The following is a 21,284-nucleotide window of genomic DNA, read 5'->3' as shown; positions in this document are numbered from 1 at the left end:
CCCAAGGACCTAGACGTAGATATGCCGGACGAGGTTCCCTTCGATGATAGCGTCGGGGGTTCTGACGGTTAGGGTAGAAACTTGTAATAAGCTAGGTGGTCGGTCTGACTGTGTGAGTCAAGGTCGAGTCCTGTAGTCCCCGCTTTTCTTGAATAAAAGAAAATTTTCTTCTCTTGCGTGTTACCAAGCTTCTGCTTTCCTAGACGAAAAACTTCTTAAGGTTCTGGACGTTCCATGTCCTTGGTAAAGGATAGCCATCCATCGTGGCGAGCCGGTACGTGCCCGGTCGAACGACCCCGATGACCCGATAGGGTCCTTCCCATCTGGGGGAGAGTTTACCATGTGCTCGGGTCGGGTTACTCACCTTGGCCCTGCGCAGCACCAGATCTTCCAGCCTAATAGGTCGAGAACGTACCTTCCTGTTGTAAATCCTGGCAACGGCTCTTTATATGAGAGGGCCTTCAGGTGCGCGTCGGCTCGCCTCTCCTCGAGCAAGTCCAATCCGGCCCGGAGTCCCTCGGCCGACGTACCTTCGTCATAGGACTCCGTTCGGGGGGTGGCTACCTCCACTTCAGCGGGCAAGACGGCCTCTACGCCAAACGCCAAGCTGTACGGGGATTCCCCGTTTGCGGTTTTAGGTGTGGTTCGCATGGATCATAAGACGCTCGGGAGTTCATCGACCCAAGCCGAACGGGCCGCGAGTGTCCTCCTCCGGAGACCGCTCAGAATGGCTCGGTTGGTTACCTCGGCCAACCCATTCGTTTGAGGGTGTGCAACCGAGCTGAACCTCAGTTGTATCCCATAGCTTGCGCAGAATTCCTTGAACCAAGTACTGGCGAATTGCGTCCCGTTGTCCGTGATGATGACCCTGGGCAGACCAAATCGGGTGACGATGTTCTTCCACATGAATCCCTCCACTTGACGCTCCGTGATTGCCGCCAATGGTTCGGCCTCGACCCATTTGGTGAAGTAGTCTATCCCGATGATAATATATCTCCGCTGCCTCGAGGCCGGTGGAAAGGGGCCGAGAAGGTCCATTCCCCACTGCGCGAAGGGCCACGCGCAGTCCACGGGCGTAAGCGGCACTGCCAGTTGCCGCGGCGTGGGCGCGTGCCTCTGGCATGCGTCGCATCTTTGCGCATACAACTTTGCATCTTGGAACATGGTGGGCCAGTAGTACCCTTGGCGGAGCACCTTAAATGCTAGGGAGCGTCCACCTATGTGTTCGCCGCAAATACCGCCGTGGACCTCGGTGAGAACCGACTTAGCCTCTTCGGGCTCGAGGCAACGTAGGAGGGGGAGCGAGTACGACCTCCTATATAGCCACCCACCGATCCCGCAGTAGCGGGCCTGGGTTCGGCGCAGGCGCCGGGCTACGGTTTCGTCTTCAGGGAGCACGCCATGGCGCCTAAATTGTAGCACCTCCTGCACCCATGTCGTTGGCGGGTCGGCGGCGGTCACCGCCGCGATCGTGACGGCGCGGGTGGGGAGCTCCTCCACGCCAGGCTCGTCAGCAGGTTCTGATCTCGAGGCCAGCCTTCCTAGGGCGTCTGCCCGCTCGTTCTGGCGCCCGGGCACCCTGGATAACACAAAACGGGATAAATGGGCAGCGAGTGTTCTCACCTCCACCAGATACTTCGACATGGTCAGGTCCCGGGCCTCATACCCGCCGTCGATCTACTCGGCGACCAGCTGCGAGTCGGTGAGGATGCATATGTCATCCACCTGCATTTTGAGGGCTAGCCTAAGCCCCGCTAGTAGCGCTTCGTACTCTGCCTCGTTGTTGGTGGCCTTGAACCCGAAGCGAAGGGAGCGCTCGAACGAGCGCCCGTCGGGGGACTCCAATACCAGCCCGGCCCCCGCGCCCAACCGGCCGGACGATCTGTCCATGCGGAGGAGCCATTCTGTTTTCACACACTCCGGCTCCTCGCCCTTGGGCTGAGTCAATTCCGAGATAAAGTCGGCTACACCTGTGCTTTGATGGCGGTCCTCGGGACGTACCGAATATCAAACTCTCCGAGTTTCACCGACCACTTGAGAAGGCGACCTACTAGGTCAAATTTAGACAACACTTGTCGGAGCGGCTGATCGGTGATTACCTCGATCGGATGAGCTTGGAAGCAGGGGCGCAGCTTCCGGGCGGCCAGCACGAGCGCTAGCGCTAGCTTCTCAATGGGGGGATATCGCTCCTCGGGTCCATTAAGGACGTGGCTAGTGTAGTAAACAGGTTGCTGTCCTCCAGAGGCCTCCTTGATCAGGACCGAACTTACCGCATTTTGGGAGGCAGCTAGGTATATACCGAGGTTTTCCTGAGGGGACACCGAAGTGAGGCGAGGGAGGGAGGCCGGTGCTCCTTGATGAGGGTGAAGGCTTCCTCGCACTCCGCCGTCCATGCAAACTCTTTAGGATTCTTCAAGGCCCGGAAGAAGTGTAGGCACCGGTCGCCCGATCGGGATAAGAACCTTGACAGGGCAGCGAGCCTCCCGTTCAGGTGCTGTAACTCCTTGATTGTTCGAGGGGCCTGCATGTCAGTGATTGCCCGTACCTTGTCGGGGTTTACGTCGATTCCCCTTTCGTGTATGATGAACCCGAGGAATTTGCCCGAGTTGACACCGAAGGCGCACTTGGCGGGGTTGAGCCGCATGTTGTACTTTTGTAGTGTGTTGAATGTCTCGGCCAAGTCAGACAGGTGAGCTACGATTGTGCGACTCTTCACAATCATATCGTCGATGTAGACCTCCATGTTTCTGCCGATCTGGTGAGCAAACATTTTATTCATGGTTCTTTGATACGTAGCCCCGGCGTTCTTCAGTCCGAACGGCATAACTTTGTAGAAGTAGACTCCTTGGTCGGTGAGGAATGCTGTATGCTGCTGGTCCTCGGGCGCCATCCTGATTTGATTGTAACCAGAGAAGGCATTCATGAACAAAAGGCGGGCGTGACCAGCCGTCGTGTCGACCAACTGGTCGATTCGCGGGAGGGGGTAGCAGTCCTTCGGACAAGCACGATTGAGATCGGTGTAGTCAATGCATATTCTTCAGTTTCCGTTGGGTTTCTTTACGAGGACTACATTGGATAACCAACGCGGGTATTTGGCTTCCTCAATGAAGTCGACCGCCAGGAGTCGTTCTACTTCTCCCTGAATGACCTTCTGGCGTTCGGGAGCGAGACACCGGGGCCTCTGCTTTACCGGATGTGCATCAGGGGAAATGCACAGGTGGTGTTGAGATACTTCAGGGTCCACACCTGCCATGTCAATGGGAGACCAGGCGAAGACATTGACGTTCTTTTGGAGGAGGTTGATGAGCTGGGCACGCTCATGCTCTGGAAGCTCCGACCCGACCTTGACAGTTCGATCCGGACGCCCGTCCTGCAGGGGCGCGTCCACGGTAGGTCCCATTGGCTCAGGGTGTGGGGATAACCTTTTTATTTCCCGAGGATCTTCGAGCGGGAGCTCGGCCCTCCTCCTCCTATGCAAGGAGATCGCGGTCAAGTAGCATCGCCTTGACTAGCGGGGGTTTCCCTTGGCCTCTCCGACCCCCGCGCGGGTCGGGAACTTCACTATCCAGTGGTAGGTAGAGATGACTGCTCTGAACTTGTTGAGGGTGGGGCGTCCTAGGATCGCATTGTATGCAGTAGGGAGGTCAACCACCAAGAAGGTTGTCATTATCGTCTTCGTCCTCGGTGCTTCCCCGAGGGTCAAGGGCAGGACGGTAGCGCCTAATGGCAAAATTGATTCGCCGATGAACCCGGTGAGCGCCGAGCTCATAGGCACCAGGGCGTCGTGGGATAGCCCGAGCTTCTGGAATGCGTCCAGATAAAGGATGTCGGCTGAACTCCCGGTGTCGACCATGATCCTTTTTACTCGTGCGTTGGCGATTCTGGCGGCCACCACCAGCGCGTCATCATGTTCGGGCAGTTCGGCTCTCTCAGCTAGAAACGTGACCTCGGGTGCGGGCCTGCGTCTAAGGTCTTCGGGTGTTGGGACGTGGGCGTACGCTTTCCGCCCAATCATACTATTTCCCCCGAACGCAGGGCCGCCCGTGATCACATCAATCTGCCTTTCGACGGGGCCCTCGGGTCGCGGCGAAAGCTCTTTATTTTGTCGTATGTAGTGGCCAAGATGCCCCCTTTGAATTAGCTCCTCGATCTGTCGCTTCAGCTCACGACACTCTTCCATATCATGCCCATTCTGTCGATGGAAGCGGCAATATCTCGTTTTGTCTGCGAGTTGCCGGGGGTTTCTCATTTGGGGGGGGGGGGGGTTTGGAGCAGCCCCTTCCCCTGTATCTGGAGGAATATCTGAGTTCGGGATGTTCCCAAAGCGGGGGAGGGCGACCTCCATACGGTCGGGTTGGATCGATCCGGTCTGCGTTTCAACGGACCGGCTAGCTGCCTAGTCGGTGGTTCTGTCCGGGGTCTTTTGATCTCCTCGCGTCTCCCGGACATCCAGGCTTCTACCGCGACATAGTGATTGGCTCGCTGGAGCATTTCCGAGACAACGGAGGGTGGTCGTTCCACGAGGGACCAAAAGAACCTAGAGGGACGGAGACCTGCCATAAATGCCTGCATCAATAAAGAGGGGTGAGCACCTGATAAGCCTCGGATTTCAGTGGCGAATCGGTTCACAAAATGAGAGAGAGGTTCGTCCTCTTTTTGGTTCAGCCCGAGGAGCAGGGCGATGGATGGCTTTGGTCGAGCCAAAGCCAAGAAGTTGAGCTCGAACTCCTCGGCGAGCTGGTCGAAGGAGGTGATTCCCCCGGTCTTCAAACCGTTATACCAAGCACGGGCCGAGCCCCTCAGGGTCGTGGGAAACGCCTTGCACATCAGAGCGTCAGATGTTCCGTATAACGCCATCTGAGCCCGAAAGGCGGCACATGGTCGGCGGGATCGGTGGTGCCGTCATAGGCGTCCAGGGAGGGGAGTCGAAAGTTCGGGGGCACCGGGTGATCCCGTATTTCGACCGCGAATGGTGACCCCCGGCGCGCCTCGTCCCCAGGCTCCCCCTTTGAGGTCCGGACCTCTTTCTGTATATCTTCAAGTCGCTGATTGAGAAAGTGCAGTTGGGCCCGGATAGAGCCCGTTGATTCAGCAGACATCGGCTCATGCTCGGGTCGACCGGGAGGGTTTCCCCCTGCCTAATTTCCCAGGGGAAACACCTGGGCCAGGGGTGAACTGGGGAGTGCCGAGGTAGTCACGTGAGCAGGTGCAGATGAGTCCAACCGATGCACAGGCTGGGCCACTGATGGGTTAGTCGTATGGGAAACGAGTGGGATTATCGTCTGCACCATTCCAGCCAAGGCTCGGACTTGAAGGGCGAGGTCCTGAAAGGCTTCAGATGACATGGGCGAGGGGACACTCGGGGCGCCCTCGGGGGGAAGTAGGCCAGGGTCGTTGAACAAATGCTAATAGCGTTTTGAGGTCGTGGCGGGATCATCCGCCCTCAGCTCGTTACGCGAGGGGTGCTTGGTCGGCGCCCCCATTAAGAATAGTCCCTCGGCAAGGGCTTCGTCGGGGTCGGCCAGGGGATCCCGCGACATTCAGGGCCCTCCTTCTAGCGCCAATCTGTTGGTGTAAACAACTTTGTGCCGCGTTTCGGGGCCGACGCGGCTTGGTTCGGGGCTGAATGGCGGGGATCTTTGCTCGAGGTTTCTCGGGATTGCCGAAGTGACCGACCTTGTGGACCAGATCACGTCTAGGTTCATCGGGATGCTCCGGGGGGAAGGCGTCCTCTCCTCGCGTCCCGGGGAAATAACTTCGTCTCCTTACCTGCACATAGGTCGGGTCGGAAGCTCGGCCCGACCCCTCCGACGATCAAGCTAGTGATGTGGAGTGGAGTGGTTCTTCTCCCTTTTTCTTCCCCCCCCCCCCAGCCCTTCTCAAGGGTGGGGTTCTTATAGGGCGATTTACCATACCCGATGCAACCGCTTGCAGGGAGTGGGTTGCGTCTGACATTGGTGTTGGCGTGGCATGAAGAACAGAGTCTGAACAGGTCGTTAATGGGCCTCGGTGCGCGTTCTGGTTCGTTTGACCAGGTTCCGCTGGGTCGTTTGAGGTGTGAGGTGTCGTCCGGGACAGCTGACATCTGCGTGAGTCGTCACCATTTATTATCCTCATCAGGCGCCAATCGTGCGGCCGTTGTTCTTCTCCTTCCCCCAAGACACGAAGACCTACAGCATCAACACACAGTTTCTGCTGGGAGCCGGAATGATGGTCTCGCCGGTGCTGAAGCCGGAAGCGGTCACGGTCGAGGCTTATTTCCTCAGAGGCAGGTGGTTCAACCTGTTCGACCGAACCCAGTCGGTGAGGAGCGACGCTGGGGAGTACGTGACTCTTGCTGCGCCAGAAGACAGCATCAACGTTCATGTCCGGGGTGGCATCATCTTGCCGATGCAGGGTGAGGCGCCGACAACCGCATCGGCACGGCGGAGCCCGTTCGGGATCCTCGTGGCGATCGACGAGGACGGACGTGCGGCCGGGGAGGTGGTGGAGATGGCGAGGGAGGAGAGCGAGTGGAGTCCGGTGGGGTTCAGCGGCAAGATGGAGGGGAAGGGTTTGAAGCTGCGGTCGGAGGTGGTCAATGACACGTATGCTTCGTAGCAGCGCTTGGTTGTGGGGAAGGGTGGTGAGACTTGGCTTACCGCCAAAGATTGCATCAGGGAAGTCTTCGGTGTAGGTGAATGGGGTTAAAGTCGGTAGTGACTCGAAGGTGAGCATTGCGCACCGGAACAATGGAAGGTTCAGCGACGTGGAGGTGAAGGGTTTGTGGCAGCGGTCGAGTGAGGAATCTGAGCTAGAGCTTGAGATCAATTACCAGATGTAGCGAGGAGGATAAGACCCGGGAAGAAGTCGTCGATCTTTCAGTGCTGGAAATATACATTTGTAGCAAGAACAGAGAAGTTAAAGCATGATGAGCATAACAACTAGTCTGGATATGACAGCTAAACCAACCTTCTCCACATGACTTGTATGTAGCTCCTTCAGCTCATGACTATAGCCTGTGAAGCAATAATACATGGAACTATCTTGTGGATGTACCGGGGACTATCTGGATAGTAGGAAAAAGTAAGAGACTTCATATCAACTCAATGGTCTAATTCGTGGCGGGAGACCTTAACTGCAAGAGAACAAAGTAAGCAAGCATCATCGATGAATAGGGGAATTAAAAATATTAAGTACTTAAAAGAAAACAAAAAAACAGTAATATAAGCAATTTCATGAATCAAGTCTTCTGATCTTTCCTGACTAATATAATTCATGACACACAAACAGCACGCATTTGCATGCATCAACAACCCATCACCGCACAGTTGTAAACAAAAGCACCAGCTCTTTCTCTGATGGAAAGCACATCCCACTCTGCTCCACCCGTGTTTCCATCTTCAGGACGCCAAACGTGCAGAACAATTACTTCACCTTGAGGCCCTCGATGACCACCGACCACCAATAACTTGTCACCGCATGACCTGAATGCAAGACCCCAACCATTGGAAGAGTCAGCTCTCACGGGCAATGATCTTACCACATTCCAAGTGTTGTTTGACTTGTCATACTTCTTGACTTCGTTCGTAGATTGATCTGCGGCATAAAGCTGATTATTTACGACTGCAACAAGAGGGGGAGACTGAGTAGCCCTGTTTCCACCAGGATACATGTTCCTAATTCTTCTCCATGTCCTGGATTCGATGTTGTACTCCTCGCCACAAGTCAAAGGATCTGTATGGTTTGACATGCCCCCTATAACATAAAATTTTCCATCCATAAAGAAGCCGGAACATAATCTCCTCGGCACATTCATATCGGGTAAAGTCTCCCAAGTACCACACTCTGAATTGTACAACTCTGCACTACTCAAAACGTGGCCAGCCATATCACTTCCCCCAGCAATAATAGCGATGTGCCCAGAGCTTCCAGATCCAAAAAGGCAACGATGCAGCTTCATAGGAGGGCATCTAGACCAATCATGCCTCACCAAACTGTACATCCAGATAGCAAAACCAATTACTTCCCGTCCAAAAACAAGAAGCTGGGTCCCCACAGCAAGAGACTCCTTGTCTGCGCAAGAGAAGCAATCATCACATGGCATCCGTGGTAGCCTCATCCATCTACGCCTGAATGGATCAAATGCTTCCCAAGGCATCAGACTGCATGCTAGATAAACCCAGTGCTCGATAACACCAAGCTGTCTCCTTAATTTGTAAAGGTATCCACTACGAATCAGTGAGTTAAATCTTTTGTTCAGACAGGCAAGTGAAGGGTACTCAGACCTACATGTTAAGGCCAGACAATCTAGTGCGATATCATCATGAAGTCCAGGAAGAAGACAGTCATTTGATCTTCGATCAGTATAACTACCTCCAGGCTGTGTCTTAACCACAGATCTTTTCTTCTTTAATCCTCTATGATATCCATTATCAACAACGAAATCTGTGTCAAATGTATCCCTTTTGACCTTTGCTAGCTTGCCAGTTTTAGCCAAGACCAAGTAACCAATTAAATATTTCTGAGATGAATCACATTCCTGATCAAAAGATCTGAAAAGCTGCGAAAGATAACAATGTGGAGCAACAACCATGATTTCCGGCTTGCTATGTTGCAGTTCTATTTCTCTGTAAGCTCCTAAAACAATTAACTGAAAATAATCAGTCGTTATGCAATTGTCCATGTGCTACTGGAAAGAAAAAGAAGAGAACAGGCAGTAAGCTCCAAAAACTACATCATATGCTTACCCATTAATAGAATTTTAAGATCAAATGCAAACTAATATTTTTATCATAAAAGGACAACCAGAATACAAGATGAAACAAATCCACATGGCATTTGACTTCATCTAAAAGAGTAATAACAGAGTTAGTTACCATTAGCAAAGCAATTTGTATAGATACAAGTAGATATAGGCGTAACAAACATAACATACAATCAATACAAAAAACACATAACTGAACCAGTGCCATGATAAGATTGCTCCTCTGAAACCTAAATGAGTAGGGTCAGAACCACCAAAACAGCCTCTCTAATTGCATGGGTAAGGTTTCCTACATTAACCGTTCTTAAACCCCATACTGGTAAGAATTATGTGTACCAGGCCATCCTTTTTTATAGTTAGCACTGCAGATTGCATTGTCGATTAGCACAGTTTAGCACAAGCTGAAATCAACATTAAGCCAATTTTTTTATATTTACCACTAATGATTGTTTTGTCAATTAGTACTTATCAACACAATTTAAAACAAACAATGCCAGAAAGTAATTGAAATGTATCATACCAACCTATATTGAAATAACCATTGTATTAATAAATCAACTTTAAGGCCTGTGTTGGATGGCATTAAGGTGTTTTAACTAACATGCATCTTTGCCACACAAACATCAGGAGCTATCGTACTGGAACAACAAAGAAGAAGCCTGTCCTCCATTGTTTTTAGGTAAAAAATAGAACTTTATACTCATAAAATGGTTAATGACAGTCAAAATGGTGGAGGACAATACAATTTAAGTACAAAAATAAACAATCACTAGTGGCTGGCATGCACTCATGGTGGTTGGTACATGATGTGATGTAGCGCATTTTGGTTTCTTGACAAGTAATGGGTGCTAACACTGGGAAAGCAAGATAAAGAGAAGCAATTATTTGCAGAAGGATGAAATTGGTGACCTCAGTTTGGCAATGAGGACAAAAATTACTGGTAATTGGGGGTTGGAAACATCCAGAATGGCAATAAACAACCAAAGGTGATAGCAAATATATGCAATGGGTAACAACAAGTGTTGTGGTGATTATACTGATGACCAGCAATGGTGCATAGTCAATGACAACAAGATGCGATTGGCAATGACAGATGTAGCAACCAATGATGACCAGGAGTTTGACAATAAAGGCAGGAGAGTGTCCCAGTTGGTTCAATTCAATTCGTTCATTGACAAAAATGTAACCCTAAAGGAAATAATTTCTCTTTACATCCCAATATGAAACCCAATCAAAGAGGTAGCAAAACGAACAAGCCTAAATTCTTTGTTCATTTGGTTTTGTTGCAATGTAAACTCCTACAGGCTAAAAAATACTATTTGCATCAACACCAAGGAGGCTAAGCTACTCAAGCCAAACCAAATTATAGTTGGATCAACATTTACCTGTAGAGGTGACACATAAATGTCCAAATCTGTCAACCATTTTAGATAGTAATTTGGCAGATAATCGTGGTGGTTTCTTACTCTGTATTGAACTATAATCACCACTTCCACAAAATTCCACCATGTTTTTTTAATAACTGGATCTGGTTCACCTGTGGGTTCGCCTTCAGCAACGATCTCAGGGCCATCAGGAGGAGAAAAGATTTTACATTATCCTAGTATAGTAAATAAAAAATTCCTTTTTTTGTTATTGTTGAAACAAAATCCTTGTTTTTAATAACTAATTATTATGGGATTTTTTAATGTCATAGGGTCCCTATATGAGCATAGTATATGTTAAGCTGTTATCTTACAATTTTTGTTCCTGTTTGTAGCATCTCAGGAGGTTTTTATCCTTATTTCTAATCATAGTTGGATCAACATTTACCCGAGGATATTTGGCCTCTAGGTACAACCCTAAGGTTGAAACGGTCCCATTTGGTGACACATAAATGGCCGAATCAGCATGAAACCCCTCCATCTATTTGACAACCAGCTTAGGTAATGGTGGTGGTTTCTTACTCTGAATGAACTAGATTTACAACTTATTCAAAATTCCAACATGTTCTCTAATCAGAACCAGATTTGGTTCACCTGAGGTTTGATCTTCTGCAACAATCTTAGCGCCATCAGGAGGAGAAGAGATTTTACATCATCCCTAGTAAAATTAAAAAAACAACTTTTCCTTTTTTGTGATGAACATTGCCTATAATATTGCAATTAATTGAAATGAAAATAATTGAACATGTCTTTCAGAAGCAAATAGTTCCCTTCACCTTTATTATTTTTGCAGTTTCTGGGTTAAAGTTTTCACGAACTTAACTAAAAATCCCTCCTGGAATAGCTCATTCTTATTATTTTTTGTTTTTCTCGAACTAATTACTCTTATTAGCAGATTAAGAGACAGATCCATTCATGCATCTGAGAATTTCTATTTTATCACAATTCCAGTATGAGTAACCCTTTTTTTTTTTGCTTTTGCAACACACCTTTCTGCCTTTTTTTCAGGTAAGATATTTTGAACAAGCCCCTATCACATTAAAACATATGCACAACAAATCTGAATTCAAGACATATGATAAGTAATGTAAAAACTAGACTAGTATCTATTGCTGTTGACACAACTAGGGGTGTAAGTTTGATTTCATGCTTGCGAACAGCTTGTGACAAACCCATATGTGAGAATCCTAAGCCAAGCTCAAATCAGATATCAGTTTCTGATGAATTGAACACGAACTTTGCTATATTCATTAATATTTGCCTTATTAAGACCTTGAACAAAAAATATTAGATAATGTAATATTTATTACATTATCATCATGGTTAGGTTGCAACTTGGTGACTTGGGTGATCAAGGTTATAGTCATTGGAAAACATCAAAGGGAGCATCAATGTATTGGACCATCCTTTTAAAAATACTAAATCAAATATACTCCGGCTGTTCAGTTAGATCTGTATCTACTAGCTAAAATTGTGGGCCTTATTTTATTGTAGGCAAGTGCTATTGGGGTTTCTACACCCAGCTTGTTGGTCCCTTGCCTTTTCCCAACTCCTCATTCACATTTCTTTCCTTCCCCCCCATCCCTACCCCATTCTGCATGCTCATCTAATCCTATTCCCAAGTTTTTGAGTTGGGTGTTCCTCCCCTTCCAGCAATTCTTTTCAGATCCACTTCAACCACAACACATATCAACTCTGCTGCCATGACCCATGCCATCTTTACTAGAATCTCTAATGACACCCACCTCCAGCCACCACCTGGGTAGCCCTTGACTCAAGGCCCTTGACAATAACTTCCTCATGGAATGCTTCTTTTCTCACTCATGAATCTGAGAACAATCACAATATGCCATGGGAGCTCGGTTCAAACAATCTTTGAGCTAAGCTGAAGCTCGATATGAGCTTCATGAGTCTGGCTCAAGCAAGCTCACCTGGAGCTTGTGCAGAGCTTAAACCATGCCTTTGTTTGTTTAAATCAAAGAGGGACAAAACTCTGTTTATTCATGTTTGGTTTGTTTACAGACCTAAATGCAATGTAGAAAAGTGGCACTAATACAAGAACGATAATCAATTAGACCAAACCAACAAAATAGGCCTCGCAAACATAAGACACAACATTTGAGAACAGTATATCCAGAAATGATACTTTCTCCACAGGCCTTGAAAACATCATATTCCACCACTGGTAAAGAAAACCCCACGAAAGACCATTATGTCGTAATTTTCTTGTAAGAAGCGTGCTTCAGTTCATCCAGAATTGATCTATTACTTGATTGAAGTAGAAGAAACCACAAATCAATGCAGATAATTATTGTCAAATAACTGGGCAATTAAATTAATGAATCGCTAAAAAAATCATCAAGTAAATGATTAAACTAGAGATTTCACCTCATACGAACGATGGTCACCGAGTACCAGAATATCACCAAGAGATCGCAAAGATCAGATCCTTCATTCCCGGAATCACCGCGAAAGAATACAGTGTGTGCATCTAAATCAACAGTACCGCCAGATCACCATATGCAACCACGCGCTTCAGCATCACAAGAACATCTACAACCAGAAATCACATTAAATCAGAATATCATCTACGACCTACTAATCACAAACCAAAATATCATTATTTCGCCTCCTTCCCCGTGAAATCCGCAAAAAGGAAACAAACTGCAACATCCACATCTAAATCACCAAGCGAATCCGACAGCGGAGTACCTCCACGGGGACCGATCACCGGCGTCGTCTATGAATCAAGATCGGGCGAATCCATCCGATCGACGGGATCTGAGAATAACGCTGCGGGCGACGGACGGCGGCCTCGCCGGGGACGCGGGTCGAGCGGCCGGCACCACCGGATCGGCCTCAGGTGGCTGAAACCTCCATCCGCGATGGCGAGATGCGATCGCCGCCAGAGAGCGAGCGAGAAGGCGAGAAACAAAGGGAAGGAGAGCATAAGAGTAGTATTTATAAGTGGAAAGCCCGATTCCAGAAACCATCGCTTCCGTTTCCTTCGCCGTGTCACCGGCGTTTTTGGGGTAAAGAAGTAAATACACAGTACAGACACTAGGAAGGAATCTAATTCGAGGAAAAGAGTACATCAGCCGTTCGTTTCGACGGGGACCCGCTGATGAACGATGGATTTATGCGGGCAGTCAACTGAACCCTACGGGCATCAGAAAGATAACTCCTCGTCAAGTGCCCACCCGGACCGCCGACGTCACTTGGCGTCACAAAAGCGGGGCCCGCACTTTCCTTTCGGCTCGGGTTCGTGGCGCGGGTGGTGACGTTTGGGTAAACGGTAGTATCTCAGTGAGATTTATAACGACACTCTCCTCCGTAGAGTTTGCACCACTGCGGGGTGTGTGGTCGGTTTCGTGTGCGTATTGGGAGGGTGGGGGGCGAGGGAGGACGCGGAGAAGCAGAACGGAGTTCGAGGGGTAAGGATATCGGGTTTGGGGCATTCTTTACAGCCTGTCGCTCTACTCTCATTGGGGAAAACTTTTTACTCAAACGGTAAACGGGGGTGGGTAACGATTTTTTACCAGAAACGGCAAAAAGGAGGCGACAAATGACCCCATCTTCGTCGAAAATAACGACACCACCACCGAAGCCCCCTCTCTATGATGGCCTTTTTCGGCACCCCATCATCGACCCGTACTTGACCCACCATTAACTCCGTCTCGCCACCTGAGCTTACTCGAGTGTCGCGGGAGAGACGGCGATTTGACGCCGCCACGCCGACACGATCCGAGGCACGAATGGCCGGGTGGCGTCGCATTGATCGTGTCGAGAGTCGACGTCCAAAGTCGTCGTGGACGAGGGGAGGCTGGACGGTTATGCCCACCCTTCTGATCATGATGAAGCATCGGGAGCCGTCCGATGCTTTTATTAGAAGACTCCCTTGAACTCCTTTTCGTACGAATAATTCAATAATCAAATAATAAAAAATTGAAAAATAAACTTAAATTGTGGCATAAATACGAAGAAGTTATTTGAAACAAACTTCTTCGTATTAATCATTTGACTCATATTTTTAATTGAGCACTATTTAATCAAATATAAATGAAAATAATGATAAATCATTCATGACTAACCTATTTATTGCACACCCTTTGTTCTTGTGTGCTAAAAAGAAATCTTTCTCCGATGGTTGCCTTACCTACGCGTTTTGCCTAATATTAAAAAATAAAAATATTAGTATTAGAAATAATAATGAGAAAATAAATGAGATATTTTTAAAAATATATCTATTCATCTTTCAATTGTTTACAAGTTTTGGACTCTGAAGTGTGATCTATAAGGGGAGTTCTTTGAACTCATCATTTCCTACAAATAATTCAATGATATGCTAATAAAAATTTTAAATAAAAACTAAAATTATAACATGAATATGAACAAGTTACTTGAAACTTTTCAAAAAAAAAAAAATAATCTATAAACCATTTCTATCGATTATGCGGAATTGTACCACAATAATTTTTTATGTCTTGTCGATACATCGCCTTATATATATATATATATATAGTAATTACATAATATGAAAAAATATATATCTTGTTTATGACTCTCCACTATAACGTTGAATCAACAACTATCAATAAAAATAAATTAAACAACATCATGAGTACTATTTAATCAAATATAAATTAAAACAATGATAAATCATTCATACCATAATTTCTTACGTATGATCATTAACCCATTTGTTACTCTTTTTTTGTTCTTGTTTGGTAAGTTTCATACCCATGTGTTTTGTCTAACATTAGGAAAAATAAAAATAAAAATATTAGTATCCAATATAATTACAAGAAAATAAATGAGATATTTTAAGAGAAACTTCCTCTTATGATAACATTGATAGATCATTCACACCATGACAAGAAAATAATTAAGATATTTTAAAAATATATCTATTCATATTTTGATCTTACACTTTAATTTTCATTTGTAATTATGTAACTTGTCCAAGACACATTATCTATGACTCTCCACTAAGGTAAATTTTTCCTACACTTATAATAATATGAACATCAGGAATCAAGTGCACTTCAAATAATTTTAAGACTTCATGCAATACTTTTAACATGCGGAAGTTTCAATATCTTATCCTTCTTTTCTTATTGAAACGAATGCGATACTAATTCTTAATATTCAAAGGAGCAGGATAAGGATTCTTTAAGATAACTCATACTTTGGGGATGAGTATATTCAGGAGGCGATCCTCAATTTCTCCGTAATTAGTTATGAATAATTTGAAGTAAATAGACACTACGAAAAGAATAAGAGTATATGGAAGAAAATATCATTATAAAATATAAAATAATATTAATACTTTGAGTTTGTAAAAATATAATTAACTTTTGATATCATCCGTATTATCTTTGGGTGAAATATAAATATATTCAGCATTCACTAAAAACTAATATCATATTGTTATCATTGGGGTTAAAAATAGGATATAATATAAAATATAATTTAAAATATCTTATATTATAATTTATATCCTGTAAGTTTGCTATCTTAGACTACTTTGGCATATAAGATAAAAAAATTAAAGATATAATAAGTTACCAATAATATTCACAAAATATTCTTTAATCTAATTTATACCAAAATAATTCATTAATAATTAAATAATATCAATAATTATTATTATTAAGTATTAATTAGCTTTAACAAACTTATATGAAATTATAATCATGATAGAAAATAAATCATATCTTTATATTAAAAATAGATTTTATTTTATAATTTTAAGCATATGTATGTCAATGACTAAATAAATATCCAGGAATAATAATTAAAATTTAATTATCACAAACAAAAATATTATATATATATATATATATATATATATATATATATATATATATATCGGCACTTGCTAGTCAACACCGATCGTGGCTAGCAAACACAATCGTAGCGACAATACTATAGGCATCAATCAAAGGTAATGATATAGTGCCAATCTAAGGCAATGACTGCTAGTCATAGGTGCCCAACAAGCTAATCATGTGAGTGATGGCACGTGTGACTTGACACAGAATCTTTTTACTTATTATATTTTGATATTTACCACTTTATATTGATTATTGTATATATGCATGTATATATTGTGATGTCCTTGGATTCGTGCAATGGGAATCGGATCGTGATTAGATCACAATAATGAGATCGATTCACCTTTAAACACAGATCCTAAATAATCCCGGTTATAGGTTACTTGAGAGGGACATCGTGATAATCGGATAGACTAGTATACTGTATACCCATTCATATGATGGATGCAGCTAGTCTCATAGCTGCTCATGTGGGGACACTAGGGATACAGTACCGGTGCTCATTGGAGAATGAGTTCACTGATTGATCCGCTTTTGGAATGTTGGATGGTTGATTATGTCTTATTATCAGACAGTGATTCCATAGTCCTAGTGGTGTATTTGGTCCTTAGACTTGAGACACTAAGAATGTCCTATATGAGTGCTCCACTCTTTGATACCAGACTTATAGGTTTGGATGTCCCAGATATAGTACAACTGGTCATTAAGTGTGGCAATCGACCTTACGAGAGCTATTGAGTGTCGATAGAGGATCATCTACTCTCGACGTCATGAGAAAAATATCTCATGTATTCTTGCTCATACAAATCTCTTGCCAAGGTCATTCGAGTTGAGAGAGAAAGAGTTCTCCGGGAGAATCCGATTAGAGCGGGACTCGAGTAGAAATTGTATGGGTCTAATAGCACCATGCTCGATATACGGTCTCTGGGATATTAGATGGATGAGGGACTATAGGTGCATGGTAACTAAGGACAGACAGGTCCAATGGATTATATTCTCTTGTATCGTTTGGGGACTACGGCGTAGTGGCCTAGTACGTCCATAGTCGATGAGTCGAGTGAATTATTACAGAGATAATAATTCACTAAGTTAGAAGAAGTTCTGACATGTATGACTCACGGCCAGCTTGATATTGGGCCTAGAGGGTCACACACATATGGTAGACATTGCGATGAGTAGAGGTTCGGATATGAGATATCCGTCAGAGCTCATGTCTTATTGGATATCCAATAAGCCCCTAAATTATTGGATCCCATAGACGAGATCCAATAAGAGCCTATAAGAGATTATTGGATAGAAATTCACTAATCTAAATGGCTTGGGTAATTGGATGCAGATCGAATACCCACTAGGGGATGATCCATTAGGTTTTGATAGGAAGCCTCTATAAATAGAAGGGATTTAGAGCCTCATAAGCTATAGTCTTTGCTTGCCTCTCCTATTCTCCTCTCCATATATATATATATATATATATATATATATATATATATATAAACTCTACTTCTCGGTTGAAAGGAATTGCAATCTCATATTCTTCATGAAACAAAACACTATGAAGCTACGAAGACGAGACAACACAAACTTCCTATGAATCTAATGGCTGTTACTTCGTAAAGAAAAAACCCTTCGTCCTTCTGCAACAAAGTTGGAGGTGCAAGCCACGTACAGTTTATAGCACTCAGAACTCAATATTAGATTATTTAATAATTAGATAAGATATATATTATAAATTTGATTAATTTGAATTATGATTATAATCAATAAAAAAATTTATTTATGATAAAATTCTTTAAGAGATAATTGATAGAAGTGATTCTTCTAATTTCATAATGTCATCAGAATCTCCTAATGAAATATTAGAAATTGAGATTATAGATCTATTTTCAATTTCTTTAAGTTTCTATTCTATCGTATAGTTATTCTGTGAACAATTTCTTTTAAGTTTTTATTCTATCGTACAGTTATTCCGTGAACGATAGGATGATAAAAGAAGATGAGTCTAATTGTCCTTGCATATCGATATCATTGTAGTTTTTGGATATTACAATGGTATATTTATAGATCAAATAATTTTTTTTTGGATAATATTGATATCACTATATATTACAACGATATATCGATATCACTGTAGAGATAGCTTTGACATGGCTCTAGGCGGTGTGCGTTCTGACATTAGAGAGAGAGAGATAAAGAAGAACAAGAAAATGCTTGGCGTCACTCGGCACTCAACTGACCCAAGGAAAAGAGAGAATAAAGAGAGCCATCTCAAAAAGCGGAGGACGGCTTCAAGAGTCCCACGAGAGACGCCGGTTGAGTAGTGTTTCTTCCGGAGCCCTTGTTTATTTAAAGGCATCTCCGGGTTACAACTTCCTCAAATCTCTCGCCGTCTCTCGCCCAAACGCACACGCAACATGGAGTCATCTCCTCATTACAACCCCCAAGAAAAGCTAACTGACGAGAAAGTCAAACGAGAAGCCATTGAGGTCATCAACAATTTACGTGATACGTGTTTTCTACCTACTGCAAAGAAGCTAAATCATGTGTGTGATTATTATTCTTTGCCGCTTTGATAGATATCTGAGGACAAGTCTAGAGCGAAAATTGATCCGGTTGCACTCGACGTCACTTGGGGCAACGATCCCCGCTACTGGTGCATCAACAAAAACAAACTGTAAGATCCTCCCTCCCTCTCCTCTTTCATTCTCATCAATGTGGAGAGACAACACAAGACTTTCATAAATATAATATGTGTGTTGTTGGAGTTTTAATAATAATAATAATAATAATAAACTTAATTAGAGAGAGAATTGAAGTCTAATAGAAGTAGCGTAACCTCCGTCAAGACTTACAGAATTGAACTTAAATATATGTACTCTTCAAAACAAAAGAAATAAAACTTTCTTATTTACCTCTTGCATTAAATTTACGTCACTCCTTTTTTTCCCGTCTCTTTTCTCTTATCTTGTCACGAGAACCGAACCGCAGGGGTTCGATCACCTTGCTCCAGGTATCGTGGCTCGAGGTAGTCGGCAAGCTGGACGGGAGTCGATTGGTGGCCGGCGAGAGGTACAAGGTGAAGTTCATGGTGAAGATGAGGGCAGACGCATTCGGGTGGAGCGGCTGCCCGGTGTACCTGATGGCCAAGGATGCCAGTGGAAAGTTTGTATGGAAGAAGGCGGATCTCAGCCTGCTTCCCTCTGATACAGAGCTCCCAATACCAGATATCCAGAGCCAGGTCCTCATCTTTACTGCCCCACCAGATCAGGTCGTCTTCGGCTTGTTCGAGATTTGGAGAGGTACATGGAAGGGAGGGCTCGAGATCGTTCGAGTCATCATCGACAAGGTCCCACCCGATAATTTTAAGTGATGATAATACATCGGATCTGACCGACACCTACTTCACATTGATTTCCATAAGGGTGGTTTCGTCGAGTGTCATGAAATCATTTCTCGCTGCGTACTGTGAATGACAGGACGAATACGATGTCCTTTGCTGCAAATAAAAATAACGTTAATATATACTGGATCATTATCTAACAACTTAACCTTTTTGAGGTTAATTATCATGTAATCAATGTGTGTATTTTTTTTACTTTATGGCCCCTCGAATGAATGAAAATTTTCGTCGATGCGTAACTATAACTCCTTCGTTTGCATTAATAATATAATGTTTACGCGGACTTGGTTGGTGGGATCCGAGGTAACATGAGTATGTGTATGATGATGGGTTGAACTGTGCCCGTTTATTCACTGTATCCATACGTAAATCCAATTAGCTACTTCAATATCCAAATGTATCCGGTATCCATGTTTTTAAACTATACCAGTCTTAGGTAACCCTTAATTTTCTTGCATGTTCTATGCTTTCTTGATATCAAAGATGGGGGGGCCGTCGCATTCACTCCACCCTTTTAGCCTCGGAAGAATCATATACTGCAACTTTGGAAGGAAGACCGAAGCAATCTACTATTCTTAAAGCAACTGCTCTTATTCGTTTCCTTGTTCTGAAGGATCAGTGTGTGTTGCTGCGACGCTGAAGTCCTATTCACCGACGAGCAAAAGCATAAACACTTGCCGGTGAGAAGAATACCTTTGATAAAATCTCCAGATATTTCCTCCCATCAAGATTATCTTATCCAATTATAAAAGGACTACAAAATCTAACATTCTCTCACTTGGCCCATTAATTGGTAAGATATAAAAGAGATATTAAAAATCAAAATAAATAAAATAAAATTTATTTATTTTACCTAATTGGATTCCAAATAATTTTGAAAAGTATTTTATACATGACCATATTTTTTACAATAAGGCAATAACTCCAATAAACATAATAATACTATATTAAGTCCAACTATCAATGCGAGTCATAACGGTTGTATTTCATCAATGTTATACTCTCTTCTATGTACTACAACATTGTTAGTCTTTCCTAATATAGTCCATAATGACCCTTGTAATTTGTCTTGTCAAGACAATCTTGTTATTACATTCAACCATAATATGCATAGACATAAATGTAAATAGGATAGCAGAAACAGATAACTTTAATTAAGCAAGAAGAATGTCAATAATAGCATCCACATAAACATGCATTATCATATTCTTTATGACTTGCTCACTAGCCCCATTTTAAGAACATATTCCTTGAATATTTTACACTATAAAGTTTTTGTCGATGGACCAGCAATCATCATAGTGGTGCTCAAGTTCTCAATTGACACTTGCTATTTCTCGACTCTTTCTCTAACCATCAAGTACTTTATCTCAATGTGCTTGGAACCACTAGAGTACTTGTCATTCTTAGAAAAGAAAACTACTCCAGTGTTATCACAAAATATCTTCAGCGGCCTAGCAATTGAGTCGACCACACCAAGTCCTGAGATGAAATTTTACAGTCATAAAGCTTGATTTGTGGCCTCAAAGCATGCCACAAATTCAGCTTCCATTGTTGATGATGCAATAAGCGATTGCTGTGCACTTTTCCAAGAAATTGCCCCACCAACTAACATAAATATAAATCCTGAAGTGGACTTCCTACTGTCGAGGCAATTTGCAAAATCAACATCTGAATATCCTATCACTTCAAGTTGATCTGATCTCCTGTATGTGAGCATATAATCTTTCATCCCTTGCAGATATCTCATTACTTTCTTTACAGCTTTCCAATGTTTCATTCCTGGATTGCTTTGATATCTTCCCAACATTACAACTGCAAAACTAATATCTGGTCTTGTACAAGTTTGAGCATATAATAAACTTCTAACTGTGCACTCA

General features: G+C 44.0%; 3 protein-coding genes across 3 annotated transcripts; 1 reads left to right on the top strand and 2 right to left on the bottom strand.

Moving 5' to 3' along the window:
- Positions 1-3,508: 3,508 nt before the first annotated feature.
- LOC135596449 (uncharacterized) lies at positions 3,509-4,345 on the bottom strand. Its single transcript, XM_065088495.1, has one exon. It carries the CDS (start codon positions 4,343-4,345, stop codon positions 3,509-3,511), a length of 837 nt encoding a protein of 278 aa, XP_064944567.1.
- A 2,801-nt stretch (positions 4,346-7,146) lies between these two features.
- Positions 7,147-13,114, bottom strand: LOC135583522 (F-box/kelch-repeat protein At5g60570-like). Its single transcript, XM_065090074.1, has 3 exons — positions 12,883-13,114; positions 12,559-12,723; positions 7,147-8,619 (listed from the first exon to the last, which is right to left on the bottom strand). Exon 3 carries the CDS (start codon positions 8,573-8,575, stop codon positions 7,289-7,291), a length of 1,287 nt encoding a protein of 428 aa, XP_064946146.1. The 5' UTR covers positions 8,576-8,619; positions 12,559-12,723; positions 12,883-13,114; the 3' UTR covers positions 7,147-7,288.
- A 5,220-nt stretch (positions 13,115-18,334) lies between these two features.
- On the top strand, positions 18,335-19,526 carry LOC135596616 (protein PHLOEM PROTEIN 2-LIKE A9-like). Its single transcript, XM_065088682.1, has 3 exons — positions 18,335-18,490; positions 18,581-18,678; positions 18,993-19,526. Exons 1-3 carry the CDS (start codon positions 18,419-18,421, stop codon positions 19,372-19,374), a joined length of 552 nt encoding a protein of 183 aa, XP_064944754.1. The 5' UTR covers positions 18,335-18,418; the 3' UTR covers positions 19,375-19,526.
- Positions 19,527-21,284: the final 1,758 nt, after the last annotated feature.

The sequence above is a fragment of the Musa acuminata genome, chromosome BXJ1-11 (genome assembly GCF_036884655.1).
Source record: "Musa acuminata AAA Group cultivar baxijiao chromosome BXJ1-11, Cavendish_Baxijiao_AAA, whole genome shotgun sequence".
Classification (NCBI taxonomy): domain Eukaryota; kingdom Viridiplantae; phylum Streptophyta; class Magnoliopsida; order Zingiberales; family Musaceae; genus Musa; species Musa acuminata.
This window is presented reverse-complemented; position numbering and strand designations above follow the sequence as displayed.